At 45.0% G+C, this 18,022-nt stretch overlaps 1 protein-coding gene across 1 annotated transcript in view; it reads left to right on the forward strand.

Moving 5' to 3' along the window:
• The window catches only part of LOC118506869 (tyramine receptor 1-like), a 36,908-nt gene extending 22,009 nt beyond the window's left edge, over positions 1 to 14,899 (forward strand). Inside the window, exons 3-6 of the mRNA XM_036044605.1 lie at positions 2,619 to 2,721; positions 9,791 to 9,916; positions 10,016 to 10,196; positions 11,492 to 14,899. Of these exons, the coding sequence (XP_035900498.1) occupies positions 2,619 to 2,721; positions 9,791 to 9,916; positions 10,016 to 10,196; positions 11,492 to 12,691 (1,610 nt within the window). The 3' untranslated portion in view covers positions 12,692 to 14,899. The remainder of the gene's footprint in view (positions 1 to 2,618; positions 2,722 to 9,790; positions 9,917 to 10,015; positions 10,197 to 11,491) is intronic.
• The last annotated feature ends 3,123 nt before the right edge of the window (positions 14,900 to 18,022 follow it).

Below are 18,022 nucleotides of genomic sequence, written 5' to 3' on the forward strand. Positions count from 1 at the left end.
CCTCCGGTCAGTTCTGTCGGTGTCGATAGTTTTGCGAATTGGTCCACCGATGGCCTTGATTGCTTGCCGAATGTCGTTGACGTTCGCCGTTGCGCAACGATATCGTTTTGGCAAGTGGAACCATTTTGTATCCCACAGTGACAGTCCCCGGGAGCGTAAACTTCCCCGATTCACCGTACCGTGCAGACCTTTGACCATGGTAAGAAAGTGTGGGAAAAGTAATAACAAACAACGTACAAAAAACTTGCACTCTTCCGTCTAGCTCGGCCGGTTCTGGAAGAAACCACGACTACTTGCTATTTACAATCTTCGTCATGATTCGAAACACTCGTCCTTGAAGATTAGACGAGTCACACAGTCGCGGGATGAGTTGTTTTGTTCTTGGTTTGAGCGACCGTAACCACCGGCGGTAGCTTTCCCTTTATCCCTTCGCTCACAGAAGATATGGCAGAGACATCTCGGTTACCTTTTCTATCTTTCCCTCCCTCACTCTCTCTCTCTCTCTCTCTCTCTCATTGGAGGAATGTGAAGTTGATAAATTGATTTACGAAGGTTCGGTTTTAAATTGTGCGATGTTGTCAAATTTGGAATTCGGTCAACAGTCGCGGTTAGATTTACTGCGAAAAGTGCTGCCCCACACAACTTTCCGGCTTCGGTACAGTTCATGTGAAGCTGTGTGATGGAAGTAGTGTACAACAATTGCTCGCAAAACTCATCCCATTATGCCATCAAATCTCATCAATGACTTAAATTTATATCGCAACACTATGGTTGATTGCCCATCCTCCTAAAAATCTCGGTCTTTAATTTTTGCTGGCTCATCACACGTGATTTATCCCCATTGTGAAATCACTTTCAAATCCATGTGTCCCTTTCTGATGGATGTTCCGTGTTGGTAGGTTCCAAGTGAAAATCGAACTTGTGACTTCGCTAGAGTTTTCTCCACGTCCACGCTAGGCAGAGAAGTGGTGACTACCATCACCACCAGACATGTCTGAGCACTGTCGTAAACATTATACTGCCAGCTAGTGCTATCGATTTTATTTCTTTTCCCTGTTAACCTCTGCCATCCTTGGGGGGCAGGCTCGTCAGCTACATCGGACTTCTCAGCCAGCGCTCCAGCACTGGTGATGTTTTACTGGATCATTAATTTAAGCAACCATTTTGCACTGACATAAACATGCGGAAGGAACATTTGGATACGTTACGGAGTTCTGCTTTTGGGGGTCCGCGCGACGATAAATGGTGCGTTTAGAGATGAAAAAAAGGCATCACGACATATGGCATCGGTTGTGTCGGAGTGCCGTTAGTCGGCAGCTTTTGGGGTTAAGAACTTCCATAAAAGTAGCCGTCTTCCTGAAAGTCAGCATCAATTCAGCTCGAGACTTTCACTCTCGAGACAAAGTGTCCCTCTACGGCTATCAAAAGCAAAACACTTAACTAACGTCCTAATGCGCCCCAATCCTTTTACAGCCAAACAAAGGCTATTTTAAAAGGGTTTGCCTGCATCTCCGTTCCAATGTTTTTTTACATGGCAATTCGATTTGGTGTTACCGCTGAAACCGTACCATTGCGGACCACCGATGCAATGACGATGATGCCGTTCGTTTAATTTACTCTCGGCATTCCAATTTCTTCTAATTATGCAACCGCTAATTCTGACCCGGACAAAGTGGCTTCGGTCGGGTGCACATACATAAATGCATTCCGGTGCTGCAAATTACATCGTGGTGCACTGGACTTGGTGCGCCGGCCGTCGATCTCACCGTAGCACCACAGGTGCTATTAAACTTGCTGGCTTCGTTTTGTTGACTGCCTTCAGCGCAACAACAGCAAGCAAAAGTAATACTCCTGATGGGATTAACCAAACATATATGGGGGAGGGGTGAGAAATGGAGGATCGGGATCGGTACCGTGGAAGTGGACGATGGGAAATGACAAAAAGGTCAACCATTTCATTGATGCGCTTCACTTTTAATCTGCCGGGCTGGCGATGCAGTCACGTACTGCCACCGGGACCGTACTGGGGTTTTGCTCGCTTTCATTGTTGCTCCTTTTAATTTAACCCATTTCCCGGAGTACCGGGGGCAATCGTTTAGAGACTTTGACATTCCGTCATTTCCTCGGTCCTTCCTTGGAAATCGGTTCCCGGTTGCCGATCCTTTCTGGTTGACGTATCTCCGTCGCTCGGCAGCCACATTTCATTACTATTGCAGATTCCACAGCAACTTCCCAGTGCCTCGCGATCTTCCCAGTGTAGCATTAAGACATGATAGGTGATATTACTTTTAAAGACAAACAGAAGAACTTTACCGTGGCTGTTGCGCTCGGGAGATGGGTTGGCATTCGCTAAGCAAGACCCACCTCTTTATCCCTATCGTTCCCTTGCTGTCTCTAGTTCTTCGATCATACCCCATATGTCATGCTAGTCATTTAGAGCTGGTATTAGCGCGACTTCCGGATGACGACGAATTGCTTTTGTCGTCATGGTCTCCTTCCACCCACCTATTTCACCCATACCCACAGCATCCCGGACATTTTTCACTGTTTCGTGCCATTTTGCTTTCGCTCCACAATTTTTATTCATTTTCCTGTGTTCTATTGCGCTTTCTTTACAGGCTCCTGGCAGCTCGGATGGATTCTGTGTGATATATGGATCTCATTAGACGTACTTCTATGTACAGCATCAATTCTCAGCCTTTGTGCCATTAGTATAGATAGGTATGTACTTGAGGTTAGCACGTGTTTCAATGGGTCTTTTTTTCCTTTTCTTTCTATCTGTATCGGGTTCTGCCTCTGTTTCTACTCCACGCTTAATCTAACCTTTTCATCCCCATACATTCCAACACATCGTGTCGCACAATGGTACGCTAGCGGATCGCTTTTTTAGCAGAAAAAGGCATCAACACACGTACGGAATGCGTAGTCGCTACCGTACGGCAGGTGTGCACCTTGTTAGTGACTCCTTGTCGGGACGCTTTCCACAAACGCGGCTATTCCGCGGATTTCGCACAGTCACAAGGCGTAACGGTGTGTGGAAGAAAACGCCATGGGTGCGGCCATCACACCCGACATAACGTTTTATACGCCGAAAAGAAACGCACCGTACTTGGTGCTATTCAGTGTACTAGGGAGGACTATAAATTATTGCGAGCACACACACACACGCGGATCCCGGGGAGTGTTCCATTTCCTTGACGAGGGTAAAACAATGTAGCGCGATGCGGCTAGCGTGCGTTCAATTTCGCCTCAGAACAGTATCATATCTTGGCACACGGCTGTTAATCTGAATAGCACCGATAAAGAAGCACGTTACAAGCAAAGCAACTTCTATCGCGAATTGGATACTAAAATCGGCCAACTGTTCTTTGCCTTCTGCGCTCTTTTTTGTTGGTGCGCTAATGTCGCCCAAATGTTATCAGTGCTAATGGCAGCAAAAACTTGCATCCCACGCATCGCTACAAACCACACGCATAAACATAACACATATCTCTCAATCACCAGCCAGACGGGATTGTGTGCGATTGCGGCAAGAGTCGCAAAGCAAAGCGCAACAATATCTATACATGCCCATGCCCATCATATCTCTGCCGATCGGCAAAGGAAACATGCCGGCGGTAGTAGTTGTATAAATAAACAACAGCCGGCCTGCAGTTAGTGATAAAGCTCGATTGGAAAATTGCTGAACGCAGTTATGATTTTGCCCCTGGCGGACTGGCGCGAACCAATGGGACGACGGCATACACGCGACCTTGTGATCCGACTGGGAGAATTCTTCCGAATTGTGCTGTTCTTAGTGCGTTGGACAAATAGCTTCATCAGCAAAGGCCCGGTCCCGGTTCGAGAATTGAGCGACTAAGCCGCTCAAACGATTTGCTGTCCGATATGGTGGTATGTGGTCGGATGCGTGTAGGTATGTATGCTGGTGGTCCGTCTGTGACTTTCTTCTCGGCATAGTTACTGAACGATGGCGATAGATTCCCGTGTACGGTTGCCGAAAGGGTGATGATGGAAGGGTGGAGGGAAGCGATAGGAAGTCCAATCATGGAATCGTTTGGTGGTAGTGCTTTATTAACACATTATTAACACCTACCATATGCTGGGATTGCGAGCGTATAAATAAATGAGCGTATCACGGAATGTATCCGATCGATATGCATTGCTTTACCGGCAATCAAACGCACTTTCGTTTGACGAGCATGTCGAAAAGCTTTTCCTAGTGATTAGTCAAATTAGGTTTGCTACATTAGTTCGATAACGGTAAGCAATGTCGTGTTTGATGGAAAGGTTCATGATTTATATAGTCTCCCTTAGTGTTTTGAATAGGACTAAGGAAACTTGTTATTCGTTGTGTAACTTGTGTTGAAAATATTCATTACGGAACTCGTCAGACTTGTAATGGAGAAACTAGCACTTGGAACTTCATCCGGATTTTTTCCCTGGTAAAGTCTATGATGTCTTCAGTAAAATAATTTTGTAAAAGTTATAGAATTCAAAAGCAGATTTTCGAATATTTATGCTTGCAATCTGGCAAGTAACACTAGTAACAAGAAGTCGTATTTGACCAAATTCTTCGTCACTCAAAGACGGCGTCTATCAAAATCCATACATTTTCAGAGAACGCAACGCTTGATGCAGGAGCGCTTATCACTGCCTAATTCGTCATGTTTCTTTAAAATATTCGTTATAATTTTAGTGATGAGTCTTCTTTCATTTGGACCATTCTTTCTAATTGTATGGTAGTTACTTCGGGATTGATCACACTACTGTATAATACTCGAAAGTTTGACAGAAATTGGCTAGTAGTTTTGCTTTCGAATTGGAAACGTACAAACCAAAAGTAATAAGGATTTTCTGGTTTAATAATAATATCCTACGAAACCTTTTAAATCAAGAAATGATCAAGATGAAGTTGGTGGCCATAAGCCGAATTTATTTTGAGCTGCTTATACCTCTACTCTGCTAACTGGTAAAACATTCAAAGGCCAACCGAAAACATCATACAAGGCCCCTTATGCTTGCTTACTTACTTTTCAGGCGCTACAACCGCTCTGCGGTCTTGGCCAGCTGCAAATATCCTCGATACCGCTCACGGTTTAGCCAATCCGTTATCCCGGCCGTTCTGGCGGACGCATCAACGCCATCACTCCATCTCAATTTGGGCCTACCACGCCTTCTCTGTCCGTGTGGACGGCCTAAAAGGACTTTACGGGCTGGGTCGTCCGGTGTCATTCTCATGACGTGACCAGCCCACAGGAGCCTGGCGAGGCCCTTTATGGGGAATCTTTAAATATTCGAGTTTAAGTAAGAGAGTTTGGGCATGTTCTTAATGATCGAGACTCCCAGGACCAAGCCAGCTTGGGTTTGCAAAAATATGAGGTACCCTTTGAAAAAGCGTCTGAAACTGGCAATTCTTCTGTATTGTACTTTTGTTGGTATGTTGGAAGAGTAGCTTCATCAGCAAATGGTCTCGTTTGGAGAATTGGGCCGCTAACGCGATACCTTAATATGTTAAATCCTATCTGGACCATTTTTATAAGAAGAGCACACATTTGCAAATAATATATAAAGATAAAAATGTACCATAAATGAGTTTAACAAAATTAAATTTTGAATTAAATTAAATTTTAGTTAGCAGCAAATCAAAATAGCCATCAAAACGAAATAATATTAATGTACAATCTTTACTACCAATCGCAAGCTAGCTATTTATGCCCCACTACCGACAGTCTGAAGGCGCAAAACTGGGGAATAAAACAGCGTATAGGACGAGACTTCCAAATCCACACTACCAAAATACCCAAAATTACCATAATCATTGCCAAACGTTCAATGGAATATTTAATGCCATGTCGGTTTGGCACGATATTATCCCTTAATTGCTTCTGTTTTATATTCATTTATCTGCGTTCTATAACTTGTTAATGAATATTTCTTTCCTGGCGGACCCCCTAAAATTGGAAGTCAGTGCCATGCATACATGCGCTGCTGATGATGTTGGCTCGGTGTACATTAACGACAACGCGCAAACGCTTTTTGCGCCGATCAAGCTCACACGTGCCACTAGTAAACATCCAACAGAGCAAGAGAGCGGGAGAGTGCGAACGTTAAACAGAGAATAAATTACATCCACATTACGGGCGCATAAACTACCGTACCATACACACTGTTGGAATGAAGGCTATGAATAATTTCCATCCAGCATTCCCGTCCATACATTCGACATGAATGAATCTCCAATCTGATAGCAAATGCGATGAGGCTGCACGGAAATGAGCCCAGAATTGAGGTGCAAATGGGATCTCGGCTCATTTTGAACGGTTAAAACGATCCAAGCGCCCATAGGCATCCATAGCTCCCGGGCACAAGAAACCATCAACTTCAATGCAGATGCCAGTAGTACTATCCCGGTTGGTAGGGTTCCGTCTCAAGATTAGCCGGATGCCGCAGGAGTGTACCGGCAGCATGAGCACGGATGAGTTGGGATGAGCCAGCGTCAACGTCACCGATGCTAACGACGATAACGAGCGCGATAATGTGCGTGCTGGAAATATGGGAAGCAAGATACCACAAATTGATTTACATCGTGCGCCGTTATATCGTTTACGTTCTCATCACAGTTACTCTTCGTATCTTTGCCAAAGGTCGCAAAAAGGCTGCCCTGCGTACCATCCAAGTCATCCAAGGGGGAAAAAAGGAACCTAATTCCATGATCCACTATGCGAAGGGTTGTGCCCTACAATGTACAATGTACCCGAGCGAAAATTAAGGACCATCCTTTCTCAGGCGCCATCGTTCAAGAAATGGTGAGATAAATTAAGCAATGAAATAAGCTGCCCGGGTACTTCTTGCGGGCCGTGACCCAAGACACGTGGGTCATTTTATTTTCGCGCCAAAGCGTAAGGCATTGCGTTCGGTTGAAGGCAAACCAGGGAGTGGAATAGTGTGCAAACTTCGTTACAACTCCTGCACGAGAGCGCCAATCGAACGGCGAAACTTAATTAAAAGTGCGCTCCAGAAAGAAGGCCAGGACCATCGCCGTTGACAGTAGCACGCTCCACGATAATGATGATGGAACTGTGAATTCATTTAGTCGAAAGTTGTTTAGCCTCAAACCTAGCAAACATTCGGTGACGACAATTTTGTGCACCCGTACTGCAGTACAACTTTTGTTCAACCGGCGGTGTGTCTACTAAGCTAAGCTGTGCAAGGAATGCATCGTTCCCGTACATCCTCTGTACCGGTGCGCTGTGTACCAAATAAATACCTCAAGCCTCCTCGAGCACACAGCTCACCTTCCTTCCTTCGGTTGGGAACGCACCCGGAAGAATCGCGAAATCCACATACCGCCACACGTGGCGTGCAGCATCAAACCACCGCAAGCAGCAGACTAATTAATCAGCTTATCCCTGATGGTGCTGTTCTAAAACGGCTCGCAAACACCGAAGGCGAACGGCACAGATTACACGTATGCGTTCCACGCCGTTAACGAGGAACAACCCGCAAAATTTACACCGGCGCCTGGAAGCAATTTTTGCCACCCTCATTAGACGACGTCCGGGAGCGAAACAATCCTATCGGTGTAGCGCCTTAAGCTGTTCTTGGAGCTTGGTTTTGCGAAACAAGACATCTCCAGACCAGACGCTCCACTGTGCTGGCCCGGGCACGGGTATTCCGGCCGTGTGATCCTCCCGTGTAACGCGTAACTTTTAAAAGGTTCGAGTCGATGGGAACCGAAAACGGTTTGGTGGGCAGTAAGCACTTCGCGTAACACTTCGTGGATGAATGTTGCAATGGACGATTTAGCAGCTTTACCACTTGCTGTGTGTTGAATACTTTGGACGAACGAGGGGAAAGCATGGGATTTTTGCGGATGAATGGAGTATAAATCCCAAACCGATCGAAATCAACCAACTGAATTATTCAGCACGCGTTTCAGATTCACGCCACAGTAAGTCAATAAGAATGACCCGGTTTGGTAGAGCGTGGTTTGGTCCCGAAAACTTCAAAGCTGTATCGCCGCTACCGTGGACTGAGTGATACAAATTAGCAGAAGGAAATCTGTGCACTGGTGTAGTATTTTCCTCCATTCAATTGGCTATTGAGCGTTAGAGATTGTTTGTATTGTGATTTAAAGCGTTGCTAAAAAAATGAATTGCGAAGGGTTTAATATTAAACATTGAACGCGCTTGAAAAATCGCCCATACATTTATCAACGCAGTTTCGGACACATAAATTAGATGCTCAAGAATTCAATATAACCAAGTTGTCCAGCAGACTGGTCGCATTAAAGCTACCGTTAATAAAAAATGTCTGGCGTTTTAGCAAGCTGTTCCTTGTGCTTTGCTGATATTTCCTTAGGTCGGTAGCGAGAGGCAAGATTTACTGGGGCATTTGAATTTAATCCCACCCACAGCGGTGAGCTCAGCCGAGGATTTTAGCTTAAACGACCGAGAAGAATTTTTGCCAAGCTCTCAAGGAAGAACTTTGAGGCTCAATAGCACAATCTGTTGGGAATAAAATATCACTTGCCCTTAAGTGCCGTTGTACATTTTACCAATAACTCAGTTATAGCTTTCACCGAGTTGTCAAAATATGCTACTGAAGCAGATGCGTTATGCAGAAAAGATAAATTTCCTGATCAAGATCATCCAGCGATTCCCTTTAGATTATTCCTTTAGATTGATTAGTTCCGAATATGTATTCTATTTGATATCTCTACTTTTCTACTCTAAACTACATTCAGCTTTTTAATTTTACAATGGCATCGATACGGTGGGACAGTGCGGAAGGGACACCGATATTCGCACGGCAAAACCAGCTATCGTATCTCATCTGGACAGTGTCCTTCTACGCAGGGCTTGTTATTCAGATAACTGATAAATCGACTCACGGAAAGGCCAAGTCCTCTTGAAATTGTAGAGCCAAAAAGAAGTTCGGATGTCATATTTCAAAAGACACATTCGACATTATTCTTTCACGCAGAACCGATTTCTTTGCACATTCTAGTCTGAAGTTGAATATGAGTTACTGGTATTTAATTTTTTTTTGTATTTTTGCCAGCAAAAGTATTGGCCAAATCCAATTTAACAGCTTTAGAAATTTACTCAGAAACACTTTAAATGTTGCCTCGTCCTGCCTAAACTGATGGACAAGACATCCTCATACATCTTACAGCGTCAATTTAAAGAGTTTCCGTTCGATCATATTACCGCAGATTGGATCATGTAGACCAACTAGGGTTTCTGAATCATTGACTTCAACAGGTATATTTGTAAAACGAGCGGTTCTACTGAAATAATGCATCCGATCTGAAAAAAAAAACATGTTCAAGTCGATCTCGTGAGAAGGATGACTGAATCATATCTTTACAAAAAGCTGATGATTCCTTTATAAATAAAAAAATAGGTGTGATGTTAATAGATTCAACAACTTGCCTTCCGTGCATAGTCATGTTAAAAGTTTTATATTATTTGATTTATTATCCAATTACTATGCTGTTAGCTGCAAATGTTTCATCATCATTAATTTCCTTCGAAGTTTACTTTGCTTACATTCGATGTGAAATTCATCAAATCAATACGTTTTTCAATAATTTATCCCTAATGACGTACACTAGATATCATCGGTTACAAATAAATGTATGGCTCGCTTGCTACCCTGTGTGACCCTGTCAATTACCCTAATTGTCTACCTTTTGTTACACGTACAACAAAACACAAACACCCCAAACTCCGCACCAAACACTGATCGTTCGTTTGTAATCCCGTCTCTTTGTATATCCCCACAGATATCTAGCCGTAACGCAACCATTAAATTATTCCCGTCGTCGGCGCTCGAAACGGTTGGCGCTGCTGATGATCCTTGTCGTATGGGTGCTGGCACTGGCCATCACATGTCCCCCGATTCTTGGATGGTAAGCATCGAAAGACGGCTGCACGAACACTTGTCCAATGTCCGAACCGCTCGGTTCGCCTACGTTTGGTACAATGCTGATGCGTTCTATTTCCGCCAGGTACGAGCCGGGCCGTCGAGAGCTGGACCAGTGCCGTTACAACCAGAACGAAGGCTACGTTGTCTTCTCGGCCATGGGCTCATTCTTCATCCCGATGACGGTGATGGTGTACGTGTACCTACGGATATCATGCGTTGTCGCCTCCCGGCACGATAAGATGACGGAAATCGAAGTCCACAAGGTACGTTTCGGCTAACACGGCTAACAAACCCGGGACGGGGTTGTCGTCGCTACGGATTATGGCTTAGTCGGTCGGCAAAAACCTCCGGCCACGCGGACAGCTGTTGAATACTAATAGAATCACCGTTTGTGCACAACAAACATCGGCCCATTCGTACATCCCATCCGTGTCTCGAGGGCACGTGCCACGGCATCACGGTTGGGTTGATCCCGTGCCCGAGCAAAAAACCGAACCGACAGACAAGATGTTCACGAAACGGAAGGACGCACCGAACGTCCTCAAACAAACATTCAAATTTATTCTGCACAATTGTTTGTGTTGAAAACGAAATCATGATTTATGAAACGAGCCGGGCGCCACGTTTGAGAGGCAAACAAATTTCATGTTTACATGCCATTTGTTGCGGAGAATTTGCAAAAGTACACGAGTCTATCTTCAACAAAAAAAGCGCTTATCCCAACCGTACCAGGGATCGTGCCTTTGTTTACTTTCTATCCTAACCATTTTAACCGTGGAGTCTTTTTGCCGGAAGATTTGTTTATCTAGTCCGAAGTTCATTGTAAAAAGAGCGAGAGCGAGTGGGAGGTGGAGTTCTTTTTCTGTTTCATTTTGTTCGCTTCTGAGTAATCCTTTGCCCATCAGCATGCCCGAAAGCTTCTGCTGCATCAGTCGGACATGCTTCGCACATGAACTAATGACCCGTTAAATTATCGTGTTTTCGGGTGTAAAGTATCAGACTTGTTCTGGTTGGCCACAATGGTTGGCGCAATCCGTAAAGCAAACGATATTGTTGCCCCGCCATGGCTAATATAATTTATTAGACACAAAGTATGACGCAGCGCATTAGGTAGCTCCTTTCCAACGGCACCGCCATTATCTCGCACACAGTGTGGTAAAGCGTCTTTTTTCGGTCAAATAACTAATTAATTGCTAATGAAACTTACCACCCGTTAAATCGAGTTCAGTGATACACAGCCAAACGACAAATACGAATCTGGATGACAATGTCCTTTGGTCTGCCGCCTGGCTAATGCTGTCCTGCGACCCGCGCACAAAATTGTGCAATCTCATTCTGCTTAATTATGCGGCAGACTGCAGAGCACATAAATTCGGCACGTTTTTTCACCGATTCATGCTAATTATCGCCCAAACAGTGGTCCCGAGTCGTGAGCTTCGCTTATCAAGCATTCCAGGTTCAGTTTATCATTTGTTGTAGTTTTCCCTTTTTCTCACTCTCTCTCTCTCTCTCTCTCTCTCTCTCTCTCTCTCTCTTTGGTCACTCGCTGCACTTACAGAAAAGTCATCGCATTCGTGAACCGGAGGAAGATGGCTATCAGTCCGAGCTGGATCCGATCCCATTGAGTCCGAAGCGAAAGCGGTCCTCGTCCCAGCTCTCCACCGCCACCACGACGTACGTGGCACAGCTCGGACCGATGCTGGACGACAGTGGCCCACTGAAGCCGGCTACCAAGCGAAACAACCACAAACATGGGCCCTACGAACTGATGGACATGAGCACGGTCAGTGGTGGTACGCTGAACAAAACCGCAATCCTGTCTACGACCGGCAATGGAACAGGTTGCGCTAATGCCGCTCCAGAAGGACATCAGGAGCAGCGGCGCACGTGCGGCGATGATGGAACGAGCCTTGACGCCATTGTCGATGATCCTGCCGTCGATCCAGCCGACGGTCCTGGTGGTGGCAGTCCTGAGAGTAATATAAGCACCGGTGCTGCAACTACTACTACTGCTTCTGCTGCTGCTTCTGTCACCGGCCCAGCCGGTGGGCCTGCTGTCTCGGCCAATTACAACCAACTTGCCTCGACGGCCGAACGCTGGTCGTCGGGCAATAACGTTTTCAATCAACAAAGCCACAAACCACAATCCCATTCGACGGCGAGCTTTGTGCCGCGCGCTACCTCCTCCCCGCCACCCAACCTATCCCAGCAGCACTTCCACCATCACCACCATCATCACCACCATCACCATCACCATCATCACGACGGTGGACGGCCGACGGCGGCACTGGCAGCGGCGGGAGGCGGCGGTGGTCTTCGACGGAACAACACGGTCAACACTTCCATCACGACCTCGACGTGCAGCTCGGTCCAGCTGGTGGGTGGACGATCGTCCGGTGGCAACAACATCCGCATCCACCAGAAATCCCTCTCGTCCCGGATCTCCTCGATGAAGCGCGAAAACAAGACGACCCAAACGCTCAGCATCGTCGTCGGTGGCTTCATTGCCTGCTGGTTGCCATTCTTCATACACTACATCATTACGCCCTTTCTGCCGAAGGACTGGACCGTGCCGAAGCTGGGCGAGTTCTTTACCTGGCTCGGCTGGATCAACAGTGCCATCAATCCGTTCATCTACGCCTTCTACAGCGTTGACTTTCGGGCTGCCTTCTGGCGCTTAACGCTGCGCCGGTTCTTCCGCAACAGCGAGAAGGCCCCGTTCGCCAACATTCACAACCTTTCGATGCGTGCACGATGAGGTACTGGACGGGTTGGGTACACTTCCTCCCCTCCCCTTCCCCTCGTCACCTCCACACCCATTTGCTACCGGATCATGTCGGGCAGTAGAATGGTTCGGAACAACGCAACCGCGGACGATGTTGATGATTGATTGAGCAATCGAGTTCCACCGGGGCGTCCAGCTCTAGCTTGCCAGGAATTCGAACGACGATGATGAATTCCAGCCCGAGCTGGACGCAAAATGACCGATGCGATCGTCTATCCGATTTGGTCAAATGGGCAATGACCAAACGCGGGCAGCACGATGAGCACGATAAGCGGGTACGGGTCCTGGCAAAGGGCACAACGCTTCCTCTTACGTTGGTGGGTTTTATTCTATGGCTTTACGAAATTAGTCACGTTTTACGCTTATCATTAAATGGTTGGCGCTAGTATTGTAAGGAGTATAATGTAGTTAACCAAGCAAGAAGCTCTTAATAGCTCAGCTGTTATTTGCTGAATATTAATGATATGTGGAAGAAAATTCAATTTTCCTCCCGATTTTTATCATTATGTTTTTAAAAATTTATTCTCGATTGCGCCATGGAGTGTTAAAAATAATAAAAAAATCTGCGAACACATTAAGCCAGTGAGGTCACGCGCGCGCATATTTTATTACGCACCCATATCAATTATTTGGCTGCCAGACACGAAGTGTCAATGAGGTGTAGCTTTCGACACGTATGCTCCTTCATTAAGTACGTGATTTCATCGCAAAATGAACCATTTCCACCACTCGTTAGCATCCTGTTTCACTGAGTAACGCTTTGCGAATTAACGAGAAATTGAAACAGATGTTCAAGCAAGAATATTGGCACCACGAACGATAGTTACGCATTTCCACAGCGAACGATAAAGCAGGGTCAATTTCTGATTACAACATTGTAGCTGATGACAGCGCTCCATCTTTCCGCTGAGGCTGAGTCATTGGAATGGGGCCAGGAAATGGACTTTAAAAACAAACTTTAAAATGATGCGTTGGTTGCTGGACGTCCTGACAATGCGTTCATAAGCTTTTACGGAGCTTGCCTTCATGACTGGCCACATTCATCATTATACACCGGTCACACACATCTTGAAACGTCTTCAGTACGATGCTGCAGCTACTACTGCTGCTGCCGCTTGTTCTAGGCTCTCGTTACGAGCACACAAACCACCGCATCGAGCGGTGGCCCATATTGCGCCACTCGGCCGAGCTGAGGGCACTTCTCACCTTACTTAAACAGCTCTACAAAAAGCTCGTAGCGTCGAGGTGTGTTCAAAGGCACCAGCAGAAGCAGCAGCAGCAGCAACAGCACACGTATACTTAAAAGAAAAAAACAACATGGCAGGAATGAAAATGAAGTGTCATCGTTCACATTTGCCGCCATTTCGCTACAAAGCCCTTTTGTGCGTTTGTCGGTGTGCCTGTCCCTTTTATTATTCTGGTCGGGAGCATTCCCTTTGTTTGGGGCGCATAATAGAATAAAAGTGAACCCGGGACGACCGAGTAAAGAAATGTGTACCTATCCGTTCCGTGAATCTGCTCACGGTGGTGTTGGCATTGGGTGGTAAATAGAGACAGAAAGCACGATGGGACAGGCAGACACTTACACACACAGTGGACAATTAAATAAAAGATATGGCGGGGAAAAAAGGAGTCAGAAAGAGTCACGGAGCGGTTTTGTACACTAACAATATGGTGGTTTGATTTATTCCCTGGCTTCCTGGTTTCTACCGAGTGTCGATTAGGCACAATACCATCGTCTACAGAAGGATTTCAAACCGGATTCAATAATGCAGCGTCCAATTTCTGATCAACTCTTCCCCCCGGTTTGTCATCCATCATCCCATGATATTATATTAATATTTCGCTCGTTTGCAACTCCTCTGACCCATGCAAAATGCAACATGCAAAAGGGGACTACTAGCCTGAAAAGAGGCTTACAAGTGAGTTCAAGCTTTTCATCAGGCGTCCTTCCATATTGTGTTCGGCAAAGCAGGCAAAAAAGGGCACGGTGAAAGCAGATTGAAAATCATTCTCTATTAAAATTTATCCAACACCAAAATAAGAAAACAACAACGAATCGAAACACTCATCCCACTGCGCTATTAAAATCATCCGGCAGGTCAATAAATTTCATTTTCCCCGTTATGATTTATTTGTTTGGGTTTGAGTTTTTTCCCTTTCGCTTGGAAAGCTAAATGGTGTGAAGCATACATCGTTCGTAGTTTTATTTAAAAAAAGTTCCAGGAATATCTGGCCTCAAAACGCACACGGGAGCAAGCATGCCGAAACTGTCCCTCCCCCGCTCGGTTATCGAAAATCACGTGTCACAGCTCATTTGTCGGTCGAATCATCGGACATCGGGACGGGTTGAGCGAAGAAGAGAGAACAAGAGAAAACCAACTCCCGGGCTTTACGAATGATCCTGGTAGCGAATGTCCAAACGCATCGAAAGTGATTGTGTGTGAGATAGGAAGGGTGAAGGAAAGAAAAAAATCGGCAAACAGCAATTTAAAAAAACAAGCTCCCGCATAACTAGTGCTAAGCGAAATGATGTATTTTTAGAATATGGTGAGGTACCATACAAGGGAAAGTGGAAAGGCAGAAGTTAGCGACATGATGAAATGTATGCAATGAAGTGGAAAATTAAATAAAATAAAAAGCGAACACTCACAGGCACACACATACATTGGTGACCAGAAGGCTAGGTAAGCTAAGTGAAGAAGGAAGCTCACACATGAGAGATTCGAAAGTCTCCACCATGCTGCCATGTTGTCCAGTGTGATGAATTGATGCGAATGAGTGAAACGTAACTCCCGAAGCAAAACCTCCGAGCGTCTCGATCATCACACACACAGACTGGCACATAAAAACAGAGCCCGGAAAGCCCGCCACACAGCGTGAGGAAATCATTTTCCAAACGTAAACAGCTTTTGTTTTTGTTCGAGTTATAGTAGCAGCCATCTACATCACTCCGGCTTGAATTGAATAAAGAGGATTACTATGCTAGACTATGGAGCAGACGGGCAAACGAGAGAATGGCGCGTTATATGTATGTATGTGGAAGCGTTTTATCCTTCTCCCCGCTGTTTCGTTCGCTTCCCGGATGAAGCTCAGACAAATCCGAACATTCTTCAAATAGCGTACCGAGCAACAAATTTCACTACTGCCGTCGCCGTCACTAGCTGTCGCTTGTCTGCCCTTCGCTCACCAGCTCGCCCGTCATATTAACATCGATAAAATTGATATTTTCACAGCAGTGTAGTAACGTGAACAAGAATGTGACAATCAAGACAGACTCGGCCGCCGTCTCTCAGCATTCCTCCTCCAGCGATTCGCGTTTCGCTGGCGCTACCGTTCTGTTTATCCTGGTTTGCCACGCACTCTAGAATGGAGAAGTACAGAGCATTCGACAGCGATCTGCTGCCGTAAAACCTACATCAACAGTCAAGGCGGCACTTCAAGTACGTTGAAGTGTGTGGTTGGTCCTCGCAACCGGTGGGCATGATTGGAATGGAAGTGGAACCGCTAATTTGACAACTGCTAGCACTTCGGCACAATCGAACGTGGCACGCTCTTAGCTTAGTGGGTACCAATAAAGAGGATGTTCAGTGAAAAGGAATGATTTTCTCCCTTCTTTCCCACTCTATCTCTCTCGTCCTTTTAAGCGCAAGAAAAAATTGGTCTAAAGGGAGGAAGTCGATACACGGTTTGTAAATAGCATTGCTGGTATTGGGCTATATTTGTTTGAAGAAGGATAATAAAAATAACATATAGTTACGCATAATAAGACACCGTCAAGTCGCCACGCGCGCACTTTCCGACGCGCATGTCAACAGCGAGCTGGCAACCGGACCCGACACGTGGACACGCGCTTCCGCTCCACGACAGCCGCTACCAGTGAACCAGCAAGGTCAGCTTAACGCCAAAGCGGGTCATTTGAAACATATTCCAGCCGATGTTAGTTAGTTACGATTTAGAGATCAGGGAATAAAGTAAGCTTTTTGTAAAAAGTACTCCCACCGTGTCGTTTCTATAACTATATGCCGTAACATGAAAAAAGGTCAGCTTAAGATGGCAATAAAAATAGATAACTCCTGAAGAACGAGGGTTTCCAAGATGAACGTGATTGAGATGTATGGTCTACAGTAAAATAGATCAAATTTAACTCTTATCTCTCACACAGGAATCTTAATTAAAAAATACTGTCAGTATATCTTAATCCGTTGCTGCTGGCGCCAGATGAAATTAGGCAATTGGCGGCGAGCCCTTCAGCGGAAAGATGTGTGCAAAAGCTTATTACTATCTGATCTAATCTAATTATCTGATCTAAGGCGTCACCGATGAGCATTGTAAAAAATTTTAATGTTTTATTTAGGTCACTTGATGCCATTAGGACGGATACTCGGTTCCGTGACACATATTTACGCAACAATTAATCCTCAAATTTGATCTTAAAACTCAAAATCTGCTGAAAAATTCTCAATACTTTTTGGTGACCAGAATTTTTTGACTTTAAGACGAATGCTCCTACCTCCAAAAGAGAGAAACAATTTTTAAGAACTGATAGTAACTAATACCGGTAATCGGGAATTTCCTTAAAATTATAATTCTTCTTCTTTGAACTGACATTGAACTAACAATCTGATAAAATAAAGATAAATCAAATTTGAAGCGTGGCTATACAGGGATTTATTTTTGTTATACAATCTCTTGTGGTGAGTAATGGTCACAGGAGGATGTTCCGCCTTGAAGACCTTACTTTCACGTTATCTTTGACTGGTCAGCAGCGAGGATATTTTGAGTTCGGGCTCACTATTAAGCTTGAGGAGCCCGCGACTGCTAAGTCCGGTACAGTTAAACCAGTCGCTTTGAAACTGATCAGTTATGGAAGTTTTGGAATTGAACATTAATTTTTTTTAAATGTTCCAATCCCAAAAACTATATCGATCGTCATTTCAATTAAATGTATCACAAAAGAGAAGCGCAACACATCAATAAAATTAACGTACTGAGTCGAATTCATACAATGATTTGCATGATCTAACTCACTCATACACACGTTCTTATTCAATGCGAATATCTCTTGTACGAACAAATCTTCACTCTAGTTCCTCTTTTGCTATGATGGTAAACGCTCCACATAAGTTTTTAGAACCATTTGCTATGCATACATGTATTTTAGTGCCATGTATACGTTACTTTTCATATACAATGCAATCTTGTCCTAACACAGCGTCAAACCATCATCCTATTAAAAAAATAAATTTAGTATGACCGTGAGTTGTTCCCAGATGTTAGTTATTAAGCTAAGTTAGTTTTTGC

Source organism: Anopheles stephensi, chromosome 2, assembly GCF_013141755.1.
Source record: "Anopheles stephensi strain Indian chromosome 2, UCI_ANSTEP_V1.0, whole genome shotgun sequence".
Taxonomy (NCBI): Eukaryota; Metazoa; Arthropoda; class Insecta; order Diptera; family Culicidae; genus Anopheles; species Anopheles stephensi.